General features: G+C 40.4%; 2 protein-coding genes across 3 annotated transcripts; one reads left to right on the top strand and one right to left on the bottom strand.

Moving 5' to 3' along the window:
• The first annotated feature begins 2,033 nt into the window (after positions 1-2,033).
• Positions 2,034-3,513, top strand: LOC115734153. Its single transcript, XM_030664757.2, has one exon. It carries the CDS (start codon positions 2,268-2,270, stop codon positions 3,195-3,197), a length of 930 nt encoding a protein of 309 aa, XP_030520617.1. The 5' UTR covers positions 2,034-2,267; the 3' UTR covers positions 3,198-3,513.
• A 1,500-nt stretch (positions 3,514-5,013) lies between these two features.
• LOC115734150 (CBL-interacting serine/threonine-protein kinase 1-like) lies at positions 5,014-12,887 on the bottom strand. 2 transcript variants are annotated; one of them, XM_048280831.1, is made up of 13 exons: positions 12,874-12,887; positions 10,769-10,992; positions 10,095-10,157; positions 7,553-7,624; positions 7,331-7,438; positions 7,109-7,189; positions 6,848-7,027; positions 6,535-6,744; positions 6,291-6,395; positions 6,085-6,201; positions 5,875-5,928; positions 5,690-5,764; positions 5,014-5,598 (listed from the first exon to the last, which is right to left on the bottom strand). In XM_048280831.1, exons 2-13 carry the CDS (start codon positions 10,946-10,948, stop codon positions 5,530-5,532), a joined length of 1,314 nt encoding a protein of 437 aa, XP_048136788.1. In that variant the 5' UTR covers positions 10,949-10,992; positions 12,874-12,887; the 3' UTR covers positions 5,014-5,529. The 2 variants fall into 2 exon arrangements, with proteins under 2 accessions (XP_048136788.1, XP_030520612.1); XM_030664752.2 differs by lacking the exon at positions 12,874-12,887 and having other exon boundaries at positions 10,769-11,150.
• Between the last annotated feature and the right edge of the window lie 7,511 nt (positions 12,888-20,398).

Below are 20,398 nucleotides of genomic sequence, written 5' to 3'. Positions count from 1 at the left end.
AATACCACTTTTTTTTGGTGATTTATGGAAATGATTGAAATGAAGAAATATTCTAAAATTTGTCAACAGTATGTGTGAAGATTTGTGAGTTGTGAGTCATAGTAAATGATTTATTTGACTTTGTTGGAAAGTTCATAAGTTAAATTGATTAAATTGAAAATATAAGAAAATTATACTAAACATGTAGCATTAGTACAAACAACATATCAAACGATTAAAAGTCCGTGAAAGATATTGCATATCAGGCCAAACTACATAGATTATTAGGTTCATTTCTCATATTTGAATAAACAGTACTTCATTTTTTGGAAAAGATTGATAACGCACTCCCAATTCCTAAACAGATAAAATAGATAGAAATCACAATCGTTCGCCCTGTTGCTACTTCGGAAGCACGATCTCCGCAAGGGATTGGATTTTACAACTCGCATTCCACGTCGCGATTAGGTTCGAGATTAAGCTGTATTCGGCTACAATACATAGGTAATCATAAACCCCAATCACCCTCTCAATTTAGTTGGGAAAGCCCATGCGTCACCCATGACGATTGACCAATATCAGAAAATCGGGTTTTTTTCCAATTTAATTTAAAAAAAAATTTACGAAATTATTTTTTTTTAAAAATTATTTACAAATTTGGGCCTCGCTCGGCGGTTGGGTTGCCGAGCGAGGCCCGCTCAAGACCTAACAACTAGCGCCGAGCAAGGCTGGGCCTTTTTTTTTTTAATTTCATTTTTTTAAATTTTTTAATTATTTATATTTATAATATTTAGTTTATTTCGTATTTTTTTAACATTTTTATATTTATTTTATTTATAATTTTTTTTGCGAAGCTTATCTTTATAACATAATTAGTAATAATTAATATAAAAAATTATTAAGATCTATAATTCATAAATAATGATGTAATTATATAATTAATTGAAAATATTCATAAAATAAAATTGGTAAAATATATGAAATTAAGGAGGACGAGGATCTAGATGTCATTTCGTAAATATTTTCTTAAAATTAAATTGAAAAAAAACCCTTCTTTTGCCATTTTCCCTATATTTCATAAATGATAAATTTTATCAGCTTTTGTAGTTTTGTTAGAGTGATGCAGAATGTATTAGTAGTGCGTTTCTAGATGGGTTTTCGATTGATTATGTTATAAAGATATTGAATTAAGAAGGGGGTTCCTTAATTTCATATATCTTACCAATTTTATTTTATGAATAATTTTTAATTAATTACATAATTACAACATTAATTATTAATTATAGATCTTAATAATTTTTATATTAATTATTACTAATTATGTTATAAAGATAAGCCTCACAAGAAAAAAACTATAAATAAAATAAATATAAACATGTTAAAAAAATACGAAATAAACTAAATATTATAAATATAAATAATTAAAACACTTAAAAAAATGAAATTAAAAAAAAAGGCCCAGCCTTGCTCGGCAGCCCAATTGCCGAGCGAGGCCCAAACTAGTAAATATTTATAAAAAAAAATAATTTTGTAAATCTTTTTTCAAAAAATTAAATTGGAAAAAAATTCCAGAAAATCAGTGAATTCCTTAAGTAATGATAAGGCTGTTAATTCATTCAATAAGAAAAGGCATCTAAAATAGTAATTAAAAATCTTACCTCCAACATTAAGTAAGAACCTTAAGTACGTCTTTAAATTGTTTCGTGTGAACTTTGGGATGTAAAGTTTTGAGGGTATTCTTGCCTTTTTGGGAAGAAAAATATTTGATTGGCAATTGGCGGTATAGAGCGTACGGACAATGATACGTTAAAAAAAATACACCTCGTGAAGCCCGTCGTCCTTATATATTAAACGGATAAGCTGCGAAAGCATGTAAGAGAGAAATCTCCCTTTCATAATCATAAAATCTACTAATAACATTCATGGAACAAATATTTTGATTATTCTTATTTTCATCGAATATTAAATATAAACAGGGGTCCACAAAAATACTTAAAATATCCGGTAATTATTTTTTATTTTTTGAGTTTTACATAATAAACGCGCACGCTCATCAGTCGAAGCAATCCATCTCCTTCTTCTTCGTCCCCAATCCAATCGAGTGATTTCCTCTGGTTCTCCTTCCAATCAAGAATCCCAGTTGAATCTCTCCAACTCTCTCGTCTCTTCGACATCAATCGCTCCAATCCACCGCCATTTTCGCGCTCCTCGCTTCCGTTTGATCCCCGCTTCCATTGCCCTAGAATCCCTTCTTTCTCCCGATTCTAGGGTTACCGTTGGTTTCTCTCATGGTTTCTTCTTGCCCTAGAGGAGGGGGAGGAAAAGGATACGATGCGACGGTCCCGATGAAGCGCGACCTCGACGACCTCCACCGCCACCAGCAGCAGTGCGTCGAGTGCGGCGCCGGCGCGGGCGAGCGGTGGCTCCTCCACAACGTCCGCCACAAGGCGGGCTACCGCCTCCTCTGCACCCACTGCGTCCTCAGCTGCTTCCGCGGCAACTTCTGCCCGATTTGCCTCCAGGTGTTCGACCCCATCGACTCCCCACCGCACCCCAACCAGCGGGTGATGTGCCTCAACTGCCCTTCCATCTCTCACCTCTCCTGCGTTACCTCCAGCTCCAACTCCAATCACCACTTCCAGTGCCCCTTCTGTTCGAACCCTAAGTTCCGGTTCCTCTCCCTTGGAACGGTGCCGAACGGCGACGACAAGAGGTTGAGGGCGGACGGGAACGCGGGTCTCGAGGCCATTGCCCGGGGGGCCGTCGGGGATGATAGGGATGATGTGAGGAGAGTGATAGACAGGGAGTCGGCCAAGGCTCTGGTTGCAGCGGCGAAGATCGCGTGCGCCACAATGAGCAAGGCTGCGGCCATCGCGAGGGTCGAGGCGGAGCGGAGGGTCAAGGAGGCGGCACTGGCGAGGAAGAGGGCGAGGGAGGCCTTGGAGAGGGTAGCCTTCTTGACGCTGAAGGAGAAGGAGAGGGATTTGAAACTGGGGGTTGTCAACGGGGTTGGGTTTGTGACGGAGCAGAAGGTTAAGGCCAGGGCCATCAGTACTGTTGTGGAGAACGAGAAGGTGAATGGGGTTGGGATCGTGGGTTCGTCACCGAAAAATGGTGTTTCGGTTGCTGGGGGTGTACAGGGTGAGAAGTTGCATTCGGTTTCGCAGGTTGCCGGGCTCAATAACGCCCAGCAGAATAATTTTGGTCAGGGAGGCTGATTCTTGATTCATGGGAAGTGCTTGGCACGGTGGAGTCCAATCGTAGCTGATTTGAGCATCCAGTGAAGTGAAATCTGTGAGTAGTTTTAGAAGTTAAAATGCTGGTTTCCTTGTGCTATGCATGCCCTTTGAGATTTATGTAGAAAAGGTAATCTGAAGTAGGTTTAGTTTTATGTTAAACGGCTTTTCATGTATGAATTTAGGAGATGTTCAAATTGAATTCTGGTCCTATTTGTTTATGAAGCTGAGTACTCTGTCCAGACATCTTGACATTGCTTTGTCCTTGCCTTAGTTTTGCTTTTGGCAATTTTCTTCTTTTCCTTTTAGGGTGTTTCCTTGTCACTTACTTATTCTGGTAAAAATTCACCTTGTGATTTGTGGCCATCGGCGACTGTTTGTTTTCCAAGATAAGTGCCTCCCTCATCTTCTGTCCTAGCCTCTCCTAGGACGGCTTCATGATGGGGTGAAGCCAAACAAAGGAAGCCGTTTTGCGTTGGCATGTCTCACTCCTTTCGACAGATAGATTGTGGGTTGATTGTTTACAAATCTGCGACACAATGGATTTCCGGGAATTGGGATGTTACTAGTTGTTCAGGATCTGTTTGAGAAAAGGCAGTCACTCCGCCAAACGTGTAGCAACATAGTTAAGTTGGTGCAGTAGTTAAAACCCTGTCCGAAATTGTGAAATGCCCTTGAAACATGGCCGTAGGAGGAAACCTTCCGCGGGAGGGTGAGACTTCGGCTGCCGCTCTGCGTATCTTGTGGCCGGGCTGAAATGGCAGTTTTACGTTCGCTTGAACAGGTGAACCCTACTCTGTATCTTTTCACTTTCTCGATTGCTCAGGTCCAGGCTAGAGCGAAACCATCAGAGAGTCGATGAACTCCTTTTACTATGTTTTATTCTTAGGAAATCTGTTCTTTAGCAGACAGAGAACCCTGCTATGTACCTCTTTCCAGTCCTGTTTTGAGGGCATGCGGTTTAGTTTTCATCTTTTCCCCCCTCATTCTGGTCTCTTCCATTTGACTAGAGATGCTCGCTTCTCTCGCCTACATGGACAAGAGGAAAACTACGACAAATGGGCCCAACATCGGATTAACTGAAATTTCCGGGCCGGGAACATTCGAGGCCCAAAATGGGGCACTGCCCTATTTGAAGCTGGCCCGTTCCCCAATAACTCCGCGCCACCCGAGCCCATCATCACAGCCCTTTCAAGAAGACGCCAACGGCTGGGAAGTCTCTTCAGCACGAGACCTTCCCTGACAAACCATTAGGCCAACCATTTTGGTTGGAGTAGCGATGCATTTGAGTTGGAGGAAAATGACAAGGCATAAAAAATTAAAACGGAACAATAGAAAGGACAAGATGTAAGTTCAGCGGCTCGAGGGTACTTGGGGCAACCTGTCCCAAAAGGATGTGTACCAACGAAGCCAAGAAAGTAGGGAAATAGCCTCGGTCTATCTTTAATTTGGAAGCTTCAAGCCTTCGAGCATTTCTTTCCATTGTGACGCTGGACAATTTTAAATTGCAGGGCTACCTTTTTTTTTTTTTTGGTTATAATGAACTTTCCATTAAAACCTAACTCAAAGCAGAAGAGCCCGAGAGGTGGGCTTCGGTACAAAGTAAATCCAAAGAGCAAAAGGGGGAGGGGAAACCCAATCTGGTAATACATTTTTGCTATGATTTTTGGCTATCCAATCCGCAATCTAGTTAGCTTTTCTCTCGACACATAGGATACCCGACATTTGGAAAAAGGTACTTAGACCTGAAAAAGGGTGGAGGGACGGTGTAGATAAACTGAAATATCTCAACAAGTAAAAATTGAATGGGTCTAGCCCATTCTCCAATTTGCTTAATTCAACACTAGAGTTGTCCCTGTACATGGGTAAAGATTTACAGGCATGATTTTTCTCGAGACGACAATAGCGTCCGCTCTACAGGGATCTACACATACGACCAAAGCTGATGACTACGAGAAACGAGCCGCTGTGTTCTTTGTTCATTTGCGCTCCCGACTACCGAGTTCTCTCAACCAAAAACTAAGTCTGACCCTCGAGGCGATGCCATTTGCTGTCGAATCGCAGGACCCGAATGAATTGAGGCTTCTGATGGCACTGAAAATGGCCCAATGGTTCTACTGAAATTCTCTTTATCCGATGTCTCGCCAACAGGTCGAGAGAGCCGGCAGCAAGCGACCTCATGTTACTCTCTAGCTCTTGCTTCTGTCCCGAGTAAACCCAACCCCCCCAAAAAAAAAAAGAAAACTCGATAAAATTCACTAAATAATGATTGAATGAAATTAATTCCCTCTTTCCTCCAGGCCGACCCTACTATTTACATCCCGGAGGTCAGTAGCTGCTGGTTTTGTGGTACACCCAGCTCATTGGATAGCCTTTTGCACAGCTGCACATGCCCAAGAATGAGTTTAGCTGAAAGTGATTGCACTAACTTACGCACATGTCTCTATAATATCGATAGGTCAGAGAGAGTGTACCTGTCTATAAACTGAAGAATCTCCATATGATTTTCTTAACTCAACTACAAAGAGGGATGGGCTTATCTCAAAAACCTGATGTGAGCACAAAGAAGGATAGTTGGTAATGGAGTCAGCAATGACTTGATATGGACATGCTATTCATGGAAGGACAGAGCACATCGAACTATACGACGTAATTTTACCTCTGCAGCAACTGAAAGAGAGCCCGGACTTTTCTTTTCTTGCATTACTTTCAACTGAAATTTGAGGAAAAAAATATCAGTTTCAGTCTGCATAGTTGAAACTTCGGAGAATAGAATGCCTACTGAACAAGAAAGAGGCAATGTTGAAACTGCCTTTGCTTTTTTCCATCCCATGGAAAAATGAACGGATTATAGGGGAGAGATGCTTACTCTCCCATTTTTTCTTTGAACCCGAAAACCCATCTGTGTCACAGTATCCTCGATCCTCTCCAGCAAGTCCTTGGCAGAATGATTGGATGTAAATCTAATCTTCCTCTCCGAGATGTCCTGAATTATCACGTTGGACCATCACTTGGCAGTTCGACTTAGATTTATGTTTGAAATCATGTTTACAATGACAGCAATGATTCTCTTACCTCTTTCTCAAAGAAGCCGGAAAGATCTAAACATGAAGACATTCCAATTAGCTGGAAGGCATTGATGAGTGTTGGTGATCCTGGACTCTTCTCCCCTTCGGATGGCTGAACAGAAAGAAGAAAATAAGATTGTCAATGATGTTATATGGCTTCACCAGTTCTCATGTCCTGATATTGCTGCCTACACTATGTGGACTTGCATGCATCTAATAGAAGACATCAAGACCGAACAAAATTAGCATACCACTTCCTGCACGGAAAAGGCTTCGTCATCGATGTAAGTGTTCTCTTCATCATCAGGGTTTGCAGGATTGTAGTCCTGTCGAAACCAATTGTGTGCTTTAATACCATCCATTGTTATCCTGGTTACTGGATTGGGATCTAGAATTCGCCTTATAAGACTCTTGGCACCTGGTGATAGCCATTTTGGGATATGAGTCTCTCCTTTGAATATCTAAAATGCCACAAAAGTAATAACATCCTCTGTCAGATACACTACTGACAGGAATAACAGGTGCACATGTTAAAGGAAAAACCGGAAGAAAATTTGTGTTTACCTTTTGGTAGAGAACAACCAGATTCCTGTCATCAAAAGGGAGATACCCAGTCAGAATGACGTAAAGTATAACACCACATGACCACACGTCTGAGGTTGCCCCATCATATCCTTTGTTGTTAAGAACCTCCGGAGCGACATAGTTGGGACTCCCGCAGGTGGTATGAAGTAATCCGTCATCCTGATATTTAGATCGAATTACCCCAACTAACACGTGGATTGAAAAGAATAAAGTCACCATCAGGGTCTAAAAAAGCAATACCCTAAAATGCTGGGGTAAAGCACTAAGGCCGAAATCTGTGATCTTTATGTTTCCCCTTGAATCAACCAAAATATTCTCCAGCTGCGGTTTTAGAATGGAAATCGTCAGAATGACAGTGAAAAATGTCGAAAAGAAGCAAGCGAGGCCGCAATGCATTCTCTCATCAACTTTGCTTGAATTGCAAAATGACCCAATGCCTCAAGAAGGAAAATAGATATAAACCTTGAGATCTCGGTGGAAAACACCTTTGTCGTGACAGTAGCTAACACCATCTATTAACTGCTGAAAGAGCTTCCTCCCTTCAGCTTCAGGAAGCCTTCCCTGATTTGCCTGAAGGGGAACAAGAATATATTGCATCAGACAACAAGGCCTAGGATTAAAAAAAAAACCAAGGCCTAGGATGGACATAGTTCCAAAAAGACAGGCAGGCACAAAAGTTCTCACAATTCTGTCAAACAGTTCTCCCCCCGTCGCATATTCCAGGACCATGTAAATCTTGGTTTTGCTTGCCAAGACCTGCATCATCACCCATCGAATATATCACCATTAGCTCTCTGTTTCAGGAACGACGACACCCAAAGCACATGAAGGCAGAAAAGTGCAAAATAAGGAGGCTATGCTCTATGACTCCTTCCATGATGAGTGTATTCCTTCCTTGATGACATCACCAAAGAGCCTTTTTTCACATTTGGAATGAAATGCTAAAAGGTCGCTACAAATTTTACATTGCATTTTCTTTCCCATCACAATTTAATTGTGATTGGTGAGCAAGAAAAACATATCATTAAAGTATTTCTTGGATCCGGAGAATCTTTCATGCTTGAATTCATGCATCTTTTGTATTGTAAGGATCATCAGGTGATCTCCCAACCAGGCAAAAGGAAGTGCAGAGCAAACGCCAAAAAGCTAAAACCCAGGGATGCCTTATACTGCGATTCAGCAAGTGGACGTCAAATTCAAAACACTTGTAGTGCATGTGCAAGTGGAAGAATAGTTTATGAGGTTGACAGGAACGTCCACATATTGGCTTAGAATATCAGACCACCATTCATTACTTTTTGTGTCGCTTTTTGTGTCGCACAAAATTTCACAGATTCATACATCAGACAATTCAGTAGTGAGTTATCAATTAGATAAGGCATTGTGGGTGCACAAGTCAGATGTTATCCAGATGGAGCAACAATTACAACAAGCCAGATGAAGCCCCAGCTCGTAACACTGATGAACCGGAGCAATCTCATTTATGGTCCAGCAGATTATTTATGGTTCGAAAAATATCGTGGGCTCACATCGGCCGGGTGCACAAAATTATTATTACTTATTCAGGCTCAAAAAGTGGTGGTTGGAAGATACTCTGGGAGGATTCTATTTTTTTACGTTCCAAGCCATGGTCCCACTAGACATCCGTCATAATTCATGGAGTCTCGACTATCCATTGGATTTGAGGTGAAAATAGTTGGAATGGTTGGTGGTATCATCTGGGGGAGGTACTGACCAATATAATCATCAACCACAGAATGGTTGGCTGAACGCAAAGTATCAGGTAATCTTCTATGTTCCTTCCCTAGGGTTGGGCTTCAAGGATGTCGTTAGGGAAAGGCCAATTTTTAATGGGGCAGAAAGAGGAGAGACTAGTACAAATTTTTTCTCCTCCTCTCCTTAAAGAAATTTCCAAAAAACTACACGATTTTCAGCACCATCACTCATGTTCCCACCCCTCCCCTCCTTCCCAAACAAAACATGGAAGTCAAAGCATCACCAGGGTCCACAGGTCATCGTCGTACACGTCCCTACGGTATCGACCTCATTCGACTTTCAAGAGTTGCACGGTATGAGCAATGGGGGTTGATATGTCTCTCTCGGAAGTCCCGATCGGTAATCCAACTTGCCGAGCCCAGGCATGTCAGCCCAACAGATAAAGCCAATAATGGTAAGCCACCACGATAAGACCCAGTAGACCAACAGAACGACCACCCCCCTTAAATATCAAGCCTAGGATTCATCTTGGTAATCAAGCCTAGGGTTCATCTCCCTCATCTGAAGTGACAAATGAGTTGAATATGGTGACTAAATATTAATACCTGTCACAGCACCAACTGTGAGATCCTGACGATATGAGTGGACCGGATGATAAACTAATATAATAATCGTGCTCCAAGGACTTCTGGATTTAGTTAATTGGGTTCTGATTCTAATCAGTATTATTCTTATTAGCAATTTTCGATTAAAAAAAATCCATCTTTAGTTAAGTATAGGAGGACCCCACCCACCTGCCCGCCAGTCTGCCACTGGCAGGACCCAAAGCCTGGCTTGGGGTTGCACAGATAATTTCGGATTTTGGCCGAGTCAACCAACCACCAACGCTAACACCCGACTAATTCCATTTCGGGGTAAGAAGCAATTTACGCACTCAATGGATCTTTAATACGTGAAAAAATTTAATTACAAAGAGAATTTGACACCATTCATCAGCAAGAACATGTAAGATTTTTTACGCAGGCGAGGTGGACCTAACAATTATCCCTAAGATTACGCCTTCCATAATGACTATTATTGCACTTCTCTACTATTTTTATCTTATCGATAAAAGGGTTCATTTATTTTCTCAAGACAAATAATTACTTTGGATAAGTTATGGCACTTTATATTTATACATGCCCTTGATAAGATCCTCAAAATCTTCTTCTTCTCGAGCGACCGAAATACTTGTTAAGCAAGTATAGAATTGCACTGTAGACAATGAGTTTTTTATATGGAGATAAAGAAAAATCCTTTCCTTAACCATTTAAAAGGATGTTCCAAGACTAGAAAAAAGTAAGAGGTTCACGATGTAGGCAAGGAACGTATTCTTTGCTTCCGCTTCTATAAGATAATTTTTTTTTGGGGTGGGGGGCTAGATAATAAGAATTTCGATGCGAGGAAGAATGATCACAGAATTTTGAATGACAACCAAAAAGATAGTAGCGAGAGAAATTAACTTGTTTACCTCGCGTAATCTGACCACGTTAGGATGCTTGAGGAGCTTCAATGTGCCAATCTCTCTCTTTATCTGCGTCACCAAGCAATTCAATCCGTTATTTTAGTTCTGAGCTGAATAAAACTGCAAAGAGATGATCACAAGCTTTTAATCGGCCGAAATTGAGTCGTTGATTCGAAATTGGAAAACAGAATCAAGCGCAGTTTAATGAGGAAGAACAGATCACGCGACGAACTCGCGAAGTTCGAAACGATGTAACATGAAAATCAGCGAAGAACTCGTGACCAAAACGTATTTTTGTACTTCGCGAAATGCTGCAAAGACGATAATCGATACATATTTCAGTTATCAATTGAACAGAGCTGGGAATTCGAGACGATAAAAAACGGAAGTCCGGAAATCAACGATCACACCACAAATGAGAATCAAGTCCCGACGAAGAAAAAGTCCTCCCGACTCGCCGAATGCAGCCAAGACGATGATGAATTGAACACGACCGAACAAATTTTCCGTTATGTTCTCGACGACAAGAGCAGAGAACTCGTGACGATTCGAAATTTGAAACCGAAAAATCAGAAAGGAACCCGTGACCAGAGCCGATCGCCCGACGAATCCGCCACAACGGGACGAAACCGCGGCGAGATCGACCCCAGCGTCCCACGAAATCGGGCGGACGGCCCTACCTGATCGGTGATCTTGAGGTGGCTGATCTTCGCCTTCTCGATGATCTTGACGGCGAACCCCTGGCCGGACTCGACGTCCGTGGCGACCTTCACCTTCCCGAAATTGCCTTCGCCCAGCGTCCTCCCGAGCTCGTACTTCCCCAGTCGCATTCCCTTGGCCTCCTCCCCCTTCTTCACCATGTAAAATCTCTCTCTCTCTCTCTCTCTCTCTCTCTCTCTCTCTCTAGAGCTGTGGTTCTCTTCTCTGCGAAACTTCGTGATTCGGTGTCAGTGGAGGAAGAAGAAGTTCGAAACCGGCTGAGGAAGAGGATAAAACGGTCGCGTCAGAGACCATCCAGTTGAGACGTTCCAATGCTGAACGTTCTCGTTCTTCTTCGTTGATAATCGCGGTCCTTGGTCAGAGCTCCGATATATATACACACGGAGACAGCGAGACGATGACGCGAGAGAAAAAGTAGATGCAAAATTTTTTTTTTAAAAAATTAATAATCCGGATAATCACAATTAATTTGCTTAATTTAGGGTTATCATTGGATTGGGATTGCCAACACGGTACCCGAGTTGAGTGCCAATCTTGGACTCACGCAACTCGCCTGACACGTCAGCATCGTCGCCTCCTCCCTCTCTCCCGACCACTACTAACGTAGATTATTTCTTCTTTTTTATTTTTGTTTTTACCAAGGTCACGGGTGGTTTTATATTCGCCGTATATTCCCATCTTTTCCTCTTTTTTCCTTAATCTTTTTTGGTCAATTTTTTTTTTCTCTTTTTCATTAATTTAGAAAATTAGTTCTCGGCCTCATTTCACGTGATTGATGTGAAGTGCTTTGTGACCGGGGTGCTTTCGGGGGGGAAAAAATAGAGAGTTGGAAATCGGTGGTAAAAATCTTAATTAATCGATAGTTTCTCTATTTAATTAATTTTTTAGGAAAATTGAAAGGGGTTTTGTTTCAAATAAAAACATAAAGTGTCTTTTTTGTTTCAAAAATGAAACTAACCAAGGGCATTTACGTCTTTTTATGATTTTTTTTTCTTTGTTGCGACCGGTGATGGTCGCCGCCCTCACCGACCACATCCGAGCCCGCCCTTACTAGATCTGGGCGAGTGTTGCCTTGCGGCTAAAATAAAGGAAAAAAAAAATAAATTAAAAAAATAACGAAAATATTATTAGTCAAGCTTTTATTTGAATTTTTTTTTAAATTTTGTAATCTGGCCCTGGATATTTGCCCTAAAACCTTGATTTCCGTATCTGTGCTTCTTTACAATTACAGCCGTCTTTTTTCGAGCATTAATTGGAATTTCCTTTGGTTGGAATAATCTCTTTGGAGCAATCAAAGAGACCGGGCCGTGAACAACGCCATTCATCTAGAGGAAAACCAAGCTCCAAGCAATGCTGAATCCACGAAAGCACCAAGCAATTTCGATCTTGTGAAAATACGTACATGCTAATAAAAAATAATATAGGTTGGCAGATGAATTCATATATCGTGATTTTGCGTAAAGAATGCGAAAGGACCCGTTTCTTCGTTTTTACATAGATATGTTCCGGTCGTCGTATTTAATTTCTTAGGAAAAACTACCCAATCTGTCATGGACCTATTGTACAGATGTCAATGTTATCCCAAACTTTCAAATTTTGCTTATCGAGTCTTATATACTTGCGTGGGATTCCAATGTAGCACTTTTGGCCACTTTTCGCCAGGAATGGATCACGTGGCGGGTGTGCCACATAGAAGGGCCAGCGGCGATTGAACTGTCACATAAACGATTTTCGATTGATCGGAATGACTATAGTGAAATTTCTAGTAAATGTTCAAGGCTCCAATTGGCAAATCGAAAGCTTGGGGTGAATTGACCCTCCTATAATATATTGAGGGTCCGTCGCGCAATTTTTCCTACTTTCTTGTCACAATTACATTGATTTCCGGGTAGGTGGTCCAAACATGGAATTATAGGATAAGTACGTATAGATAGATTTTCGTATTATGTTTGGCTTTTTTGCCAAGCAAGGGATGCAAAACTAATGATGCTTCCAAATAATAAAAATAATAATTCATGAAAATTATTTTGGTGAGTGTGAATTTGAAAAGGTCATCATTTCCATTTCTCTCTCTCTCTCTCTCTCGTCTTCCCTCCCTTTGAATAATTGAAGAAGTCATCATTCTCGAATAAGCTTTCCCTCGTAGATTAATTTGCGCATTAAACGTTTTCCAACAAGGTCAATATTTAAGATCACGGTCGATTCCAACAAGGCAACAGCCACGTGCATCGTGGTCCAACGCAAACAATAAACTTAATTATGACATAATTTGACCGTATTAAATTCAACTAATCCGCGTCAACGAGGCCAAAAAAGATCTTGTCATTACACACGGTTTAGCTTGTCAGCAACAGGAATAAAAATGTTCCCTCGTTCCCGTCGAATTGAACATCGTTTAAAACATCGTCTTTAACTTTTTTTTTTTTAGAATTCTAAAACTTATCTCAAAAGTTCAATTGAGCTCTAAAACTTGTTAAATTAATGCAATCGAGTCCAAAAAAGTTAGCAACACTTGTCTTCACGTAGGCATTTTTCTATAGTCAAATTGGACGGAGCTAATGGAACAACTTGATTGTCGGCTGCACTTTTCGAAAATTTTAGATTTTAATTATATGTTGACGGCGAGATTTTATGACTTCTTATGCACTCAATCCATTTTTTCTTGGGAGACATACGACTGACGGATTCAATAAAGAACAATAGAATCATTCTCTTCGCCAAAAGCGTTTCACCCGCGGTGGAAAACGTGGAGACATAAGTTCGCGTATCATGACTTTTCAAAGGCGACTTTGAACTCCAATTGCGGCTCATGATTGTTGGCCTTTACCAATTAAATTAACAGCAAATGTAAGAATAGCTACTTCAAAAAAAAAAAAAAATTTACCCTCTTCGTGGTATTTACTCAAAACAATAAATAATTACAGATCAAAGTGTTATATTTGTTACAATTCCATATTTGCACCATTGAGTCTGTCAAATATAATCTCAATAGATTCAATATTTTCTCGTGTAATTGCATTAAAAAATATAAGAAGCGCAGGTAAAAAATCTTGGGGTCATTGGCCCTCAGTGGGTGGTTGGCAGCTCTGCCGGACCTTTGCCCCAAAAAAAGGAAGAAAAAGAAAAAGGAAAAATTTTTTAAAAAAAAGAACGCTTATTTTGGAAATTTTTAGTGCGGTTTGGTTAACTGAATTATATTGAACTAAAATGCACGAAGTTTTCGGTTCGGTTCGGTTCGGTTCGGTTTTTCGGTTCATTTTCGACACTCTTACGTTAGCCTCTTGTTTTTGAAAGTCGGGAAAAGACAATTAATTAACCTATAAAAAGTCCATAAAAAGCACCTAAGACTTCTCATCGAATAACTAAATCGATTGACAAATTCGTTAATCTCTGGTCGTCCACGAGGAGCCATGGTCTTCGGGATTGGCAGTCAGAAAACGTGTTACGTGTACCCAACCCACCCTCCGACGTGACGTGGCGAGTCGCCACGTCGACATCGCTCCGCGTTCCAGTTTTTAAATATAATACATCGTTTTAGCGTGCGTGGAATTTTCAATGGCCACCGATGCTGCGGAGTGCGGGAGATAACCCATTTTTAAGTTAATCCCATGATTAGTGGGCTTAACTAATCGGGATTAGTTTAATCGTTTCTTTGTGCGCGACCATGGACCATCTCATTATTCCACGGAGGGAAATGAAAAGAGAGGGGGGGCCCACGTGACGTCACGCGGCTCAATGATTCGGGAGGCGGTTTGATGTTGCTTAGATCCGAACTGAGGTTCCTCCGGTATCTTTTTATTTTTTATTTTTTTGGGCCGAAAAACTCCTGTATTTAATTATTCGTCGAGACGACGTCGGTTTTGGGGTAAGGAGTCGGACGCCTTCTTATGCCGGGTTTTATTTAGGCGCAATATTTAAATGGGTCGACCGTGCTTCCGACGCGTCATGGTCGGGCCACGTCCGGGTCGGCGCCGCACGACCACTTTCCTCTTGCCAAAATGGAGGGAAAAGAAAAGATTTTTACAAAACGCACCGGCCATGCATGCCCTCGTTCATTTGGAGTTTCGCTGTTATTACTAATTTACTATTACTGTGAACGAACCCTAACTCATCCTCTGTTTGCGATTTTCCAAATTAAATAAAAATCTTAAATCTATTGCAATTACACTAATTCGGTATAAACTTTTTTTTTTTACCAATTCATTCATAAATTTTTTACATTTATGACAATTCGAGATCGATTTTGACCGAAATCGCCGACGTGGACGCCGGCCGTTCTAAGTGACATAGCCGGCACCGATGTAGCCCGATCTTAAATTAATAGATCGATGAACTACATTGAACATGTACAAAAAATTCGGAGCTACATTGAACATTTCCATACAGTACAAGGACTACGTCGAATATGTACCGAAAGTCTAGAGACTATATCGAACAAATTAACAATTCGCATACCACATTGAATATTAGGCTAAAGTTCATGAATTAGTTGAACAAATAGAAATTCGTGGATTACGTTGACTAAATTAAAATTTCCGAAATCACATTGCACGTTACGGCGAAAAATTCAGAAATTATTGATGTCATTATAACAAAAAAAATTTAGATATTGATCAACAGGAAACCCATGTTAGAGGACAAGTGGGGTCGATAAACTCACCCAATGGCTCTTACTCCAACATAAATGAAGACATCAAAATTAGTTTATTGACAATTCAAATGCACACAAGAGACAGCCTGCTCTCTGGGACAGGTGATGACTGATGATCATTGAACCCATGTGCATCGGGGTGGCAGGTCAAAAGAAGAAGAAAACTTCACGGCCAATTTCATGTCATCCCCAATCCTACGATGGATCGTGCACGTAATCAGACAATAATAGAGCGTGAATCATAAGGAAGTGCTTTCGTTAAGTCTTTGCCACAAGCCTAAGGTTTGATCTTGCACTTCAGATCGCATTTAACCGCGGTGTGATACCATCCACAAATTATGGACCAGCCATCTTGATGATAAGGGGGAAAAAAGAAAGAAAGAAAGGAAATCGGGTGCCTCGATTGAGACAATGTGTTTTTTACGTAAGTGGCGAAGCGGTTCTCTGAATTGGATTAATTTTCGTTAGATAATCATTTCGTACCTCATAAATTGACGTTAGGGGCCCACTAGTCAATGTCATATACAAACATCATTGCTATCACTTATTTTTGCCCCAAAATGCATAATAAATCTAATGGTTTTTTTTTTTTTTTTACGGATGAAAAGGCCGGGGAAGGAACTAGCATCATCGACCCACTCCAAGGGTCCGCTTAGCAACGATTATGATTATGTTCCCCGGAACAAAAAAAAAAAAAAGATGAGAAACTGTTTGGTAGCGTATATAATTTTGATTCTCAAATTCTCCGATTTTGTTCCCGAAAAAAGATTTGGAGCGAAAACAAGAATAAAAAAAAAGTTGATTATGTGTTCCAGAATTCTTTTGAGAAACAATGGGACAATTACCAAAAAAGCCCTAATTTTTTTTTTTGCCAATTAAGTCCTAAGCCTTTTGCAATTGTGTCGGTTCGATCATTTGATTGGTCATGCTGACCAGGCGCTGTTAGCACTGGCGCGAAATTTTTTTAATAATATTTTGATATTTTTATTTTTAATTATTTTTTTATAATTTTTTCGTCTTTTTTTCTTTAAGCCAAAATTGACTGAATTAGCACAATTGCATAAGGTTTAAGATTCAATTGGGAGAAAAAAAAATTTGGGTCCGAATTGTCACAATTGCAATAGGTTTAGGATTTTTTTGGTAATTTTTCTAAGAAACAAGACTAAAATTTAAGTGCAAACCGCCTCTTAAGCTTATGTTCTTTCTTAAGGATATTGCATATTTTTTCGTGCTCCAAGAAATAAATAGACTAAGTATGGATTTTGCATGATATGTATTCATTTTATTAGTGATACTGTACGGGTTGATTTTATGGTGACAAAAACGTAATTATTTGAGTTAAATGAAAAGAAAAATGGTGAGAGAAAGTATTCCTTAGAAAAAAATTTGTGTAATTATCAAACGTATTTTTGTTTCAAAAATAAAAATTTTGTAAAGTTATCAAACACGTTCCGATTTTTTAAAACTTATCTAGGGAACAATTATGTCGCAGTTATGCAATCGAGTCAAACCACTTTAAGTGCTACCATATAAGGGTCCCATGCTCGCTACTGAATTTTCGAATCGAGCCATATTACTCTGCACCACTTGTGTCCCGAAGATTCGAGGACAAAGACCATGTCGCTTGCGGTCCCGCCAAGTTGCAAGTAGCAAAAAAAAAAAAAACTTCACACGAGATGTGTCGCATTTATGCAACTCGACACGAGCCGCTCACAAATCAGCTCACGACACGAGTCGAAATCTCGTGAAATATGCGTGGCCCATTAACAGTTAAACAACCATACCGGTGATATAAATACGAGATTAGATTGTCTCGTCTATATTCAACAACTTATTTTGTGAGACCAATCCTCAAAATATGCTGGGAGCCCTGGGGCCATCCCATGAAAAGACGCAAGAGATCGTCGCTTCACAAGCGACATCCAAAGCACCGGGCAATCCCATGTGCTTTTCCGAAGACTTCGGGGCATTGGGGTGTCAAGGATGACGTGTGCGCAAATGTTCATGTTTTTTTTTTCTAATTTTTTTTTTGCGTATTTGTCGGACTATTTCAAGTTAATTAATCGCGAACTTTTGTTTTGTTTTCTTCATAATTAAGATTAGCAGACCGACATGGAAGAGGGATTGCTGCTGATCGACACTGTCGCCTCCCTTCTACATCTCTCCCCTGGTTTTGTTCGCTAAAACGTGCAAGGCATGACGATTGATTTGAGCAATTTTTATAATAATAAGTAGTTTAAATGGTCATGAGCCAGACGTGCGGCCGATTCTTCCCTTCACCGATGCCGGACCAAGCACGGCTTTGGCTCACACGTTACATAGTCGATTCCTCGCGTGACTAATTCAAACGGATTTCGGGTTCGACCTAACTTCAAAAAAACTAGACGAACCCTCACCCGATCTGCGAAATTGATGAAACCCTTCGGGGATTTCGAACATGGGTTTGCAACGGATACAGTTCATAACCGGACAAATGCAAACACACCGATTGATTTCGATCGCTCGTCAATTGAGAACTTTTAAGGCTTACTTCGGATCGATCGGTGACCTGTTTTTACACTTACCCTGTTTTATCGAAGGTATTTTTTTTTTTTTTTGTGGGTTTGCTCGACATTTTTTTTCTGTTACCTTTTCACATTTGGGTGATGAAGATTCCTTCGTGAAAATTGCGTCCACCACGTGATTCGCATGATTGGAGATGAGAGGTTCCTCGTTCCTTTCCCCCCCTAGGGAATATAAAAAGTTATAAGCGTGCGTGACCGATTGCGCATTAAACAAAAAAAAAGGGGCGAAAATAACTCATCAATTATAGTAATAATAATACCAAACTCGATGATGCTATTTAACCATGTCTATCACATGCTATGTTCCCTAAGCAATTCGCTAAACGACAAAGCCCGTGCCTTCCCCGGGGCCCACTCCATTCCGGCAATGAATGGCAGCGGGACGAGAGTAATCCTGTGTGTCTGTTCGTTCGTGCCCACGTTCGGTGGCTGCCGGTCGGTGCCGGTGAACTTTCTGGGGCAACTGAAAATAACTCTCTGAAAAGATAATATGAGAAATCAAATCGTCGGAATTGATGGGGATTTCGTCTCTACCGTTTGGGGAGAGAAAAATGAGTCATGGGGATCGAGTTGCTTAAATCGGAGAGTTCAGTTCTATCAAAATTCTAAGTTGTTTCGCTAGAAAAGTATAACCGAAGCACCTTTCGAGATATTGATCCATACGGAGATTAATCAAGGATGCAAAGGGTCCTTTGTTGAATTTGAATTTTGGATAGGAAACAAGAATCGACGAGAAATTTAAAGGTACGAACATAGGAGGCAATCACGACTAGCCATTTAAAAGGACTGCAGAGTATCAAGATGATGAGAAGATGAAATAGAACAATCGGTGTTCTTTATAAAGAAAATGCAACAAATGATCTCTAAACTTTGGCCCGATGTGCATTGTGGTCCTTGAACTTTCAATTTGACCAAGATAGTCCCCGAACTTTAGTCGAATATGCAATGTGGTCCTTGAACTTTTAATTTGTTCAATGTGATCTTTGAACTTTTAGAAAATATTCAATTTTGTCACATAATTATAGAAAATGTCAAATGTTGTCCGTGAACTTGAATTAATAGAATGACTATATTGACCGCCTTTCTAGAATTCAAGGACTAAGTTGAACATGTTCTAAAGGTTCGGGGATCATATTGGTCAAATTAAAAATACATGGATCACATTGCACATTAGGATAAAGTTCATGGACCATATTGGTCAAATTAAAAATTAAGGGATCACTTTGCATATTGGGTCAAACTTAAATGATTGGTGATGCCTTGCTTGAATTACGATCCTAAATATTTATAGCTACTAACAGCGATTAAGAACAATTGCAAAGAAAACAAACAACAGCCCAAGTGACTCCTAAAGTTCAACAACGTGTATTTACAAGCGATCATCAAAAGACTCACTAATTCGACAATAGCGGCCTCATCACTTGCCTCACATCGACGGATCCTGGTTACAACAACCCATATTTCTCGACCATTGTCATTAGTGGCCAAAATTCATGGCCTCTATGAATTCAAGCATTATAAGATATTACTTTTGAAAAAATAATTTTCCAATCATTCATTTTTCGCGAAACGAATGCACCTTACGTATCATTCCATCGAGGAAGATAAGCTCCTCACATCACGTCACATAATCAATGATTAGGAAATAAGTTCGCTTGTGCTTATATGCGAACTAAGGTTTCTCGTGTATTTTATTATGTATCAAAACTACGTCGCTTCACGATAAAAGAAAGGTGGGCACAAATTGTTTTGCCATTACTTTAGGCGAATATTTAAATGAGTTGACTTCACTTCCGATGGGTCATGGTCGGGCCACGTCCGGGTCGGTGCCGCACGACCACTTTGGCCCTGCCAATATGGAGGGAAACGATTAATATTTTCAAAACCCACCGGCCATGCACGCCTCATCCGTTGGAGTTTTGCTGTTGATGTTGCTACTGAGTTGTAAACATGCCCCAACCGATCCACTCTTCGTCGATTTTTTTTTTCCAATCGAATAAAAGTCAAAAGTACGAGCTCCGCGAAATTCGTAAAAAATTGAAACATTTAAGGTTAAAAATCACTCCAAACGCTTCTCCGTCGCTCCTCTTGAGAACGTCGGTGGAAGAATGGTAACTGCTCTCATTCTTTTAAATTCTCGGTCCTCTCATTTTTTTTTTAGATTATCAAATCTAAAGACGGGTCGGCAATAGATCCGTTCCTTTTTCATTTTCTGCGAAATAGACGGAGGCAAAAATACATCCTGCCACGTGCGATGGCTCGAGAGTACATGATCACTTCCAGTTATAGCGTAATGCAATCATTGAGCCCCCCATGTGCATCGGGGTGGCGAGTCAAAAGGAGGACAGCTTCGCATCCGACTTCATCAACCCGCA

This window comes from Rhodamnia argentea, chromosome 6 (genome assembly GCF_020921035.1).
Source record: "Rhodamnia argentea isolate NSW1041297 chromosome 6, ASM2092103v1, whole genome shotgun sequence".
NCBI lineage: Eukaryota > Viridiplantae > Streptophyta > Magnoliopsida > Myrtales > Myrtaceae > Rhodamnia > Rhodamnia argentea.
Note: the sequence above shows the minus strand (reverse complement) of the source record. Positions and strands in the feature narration are given on the sequence as shown.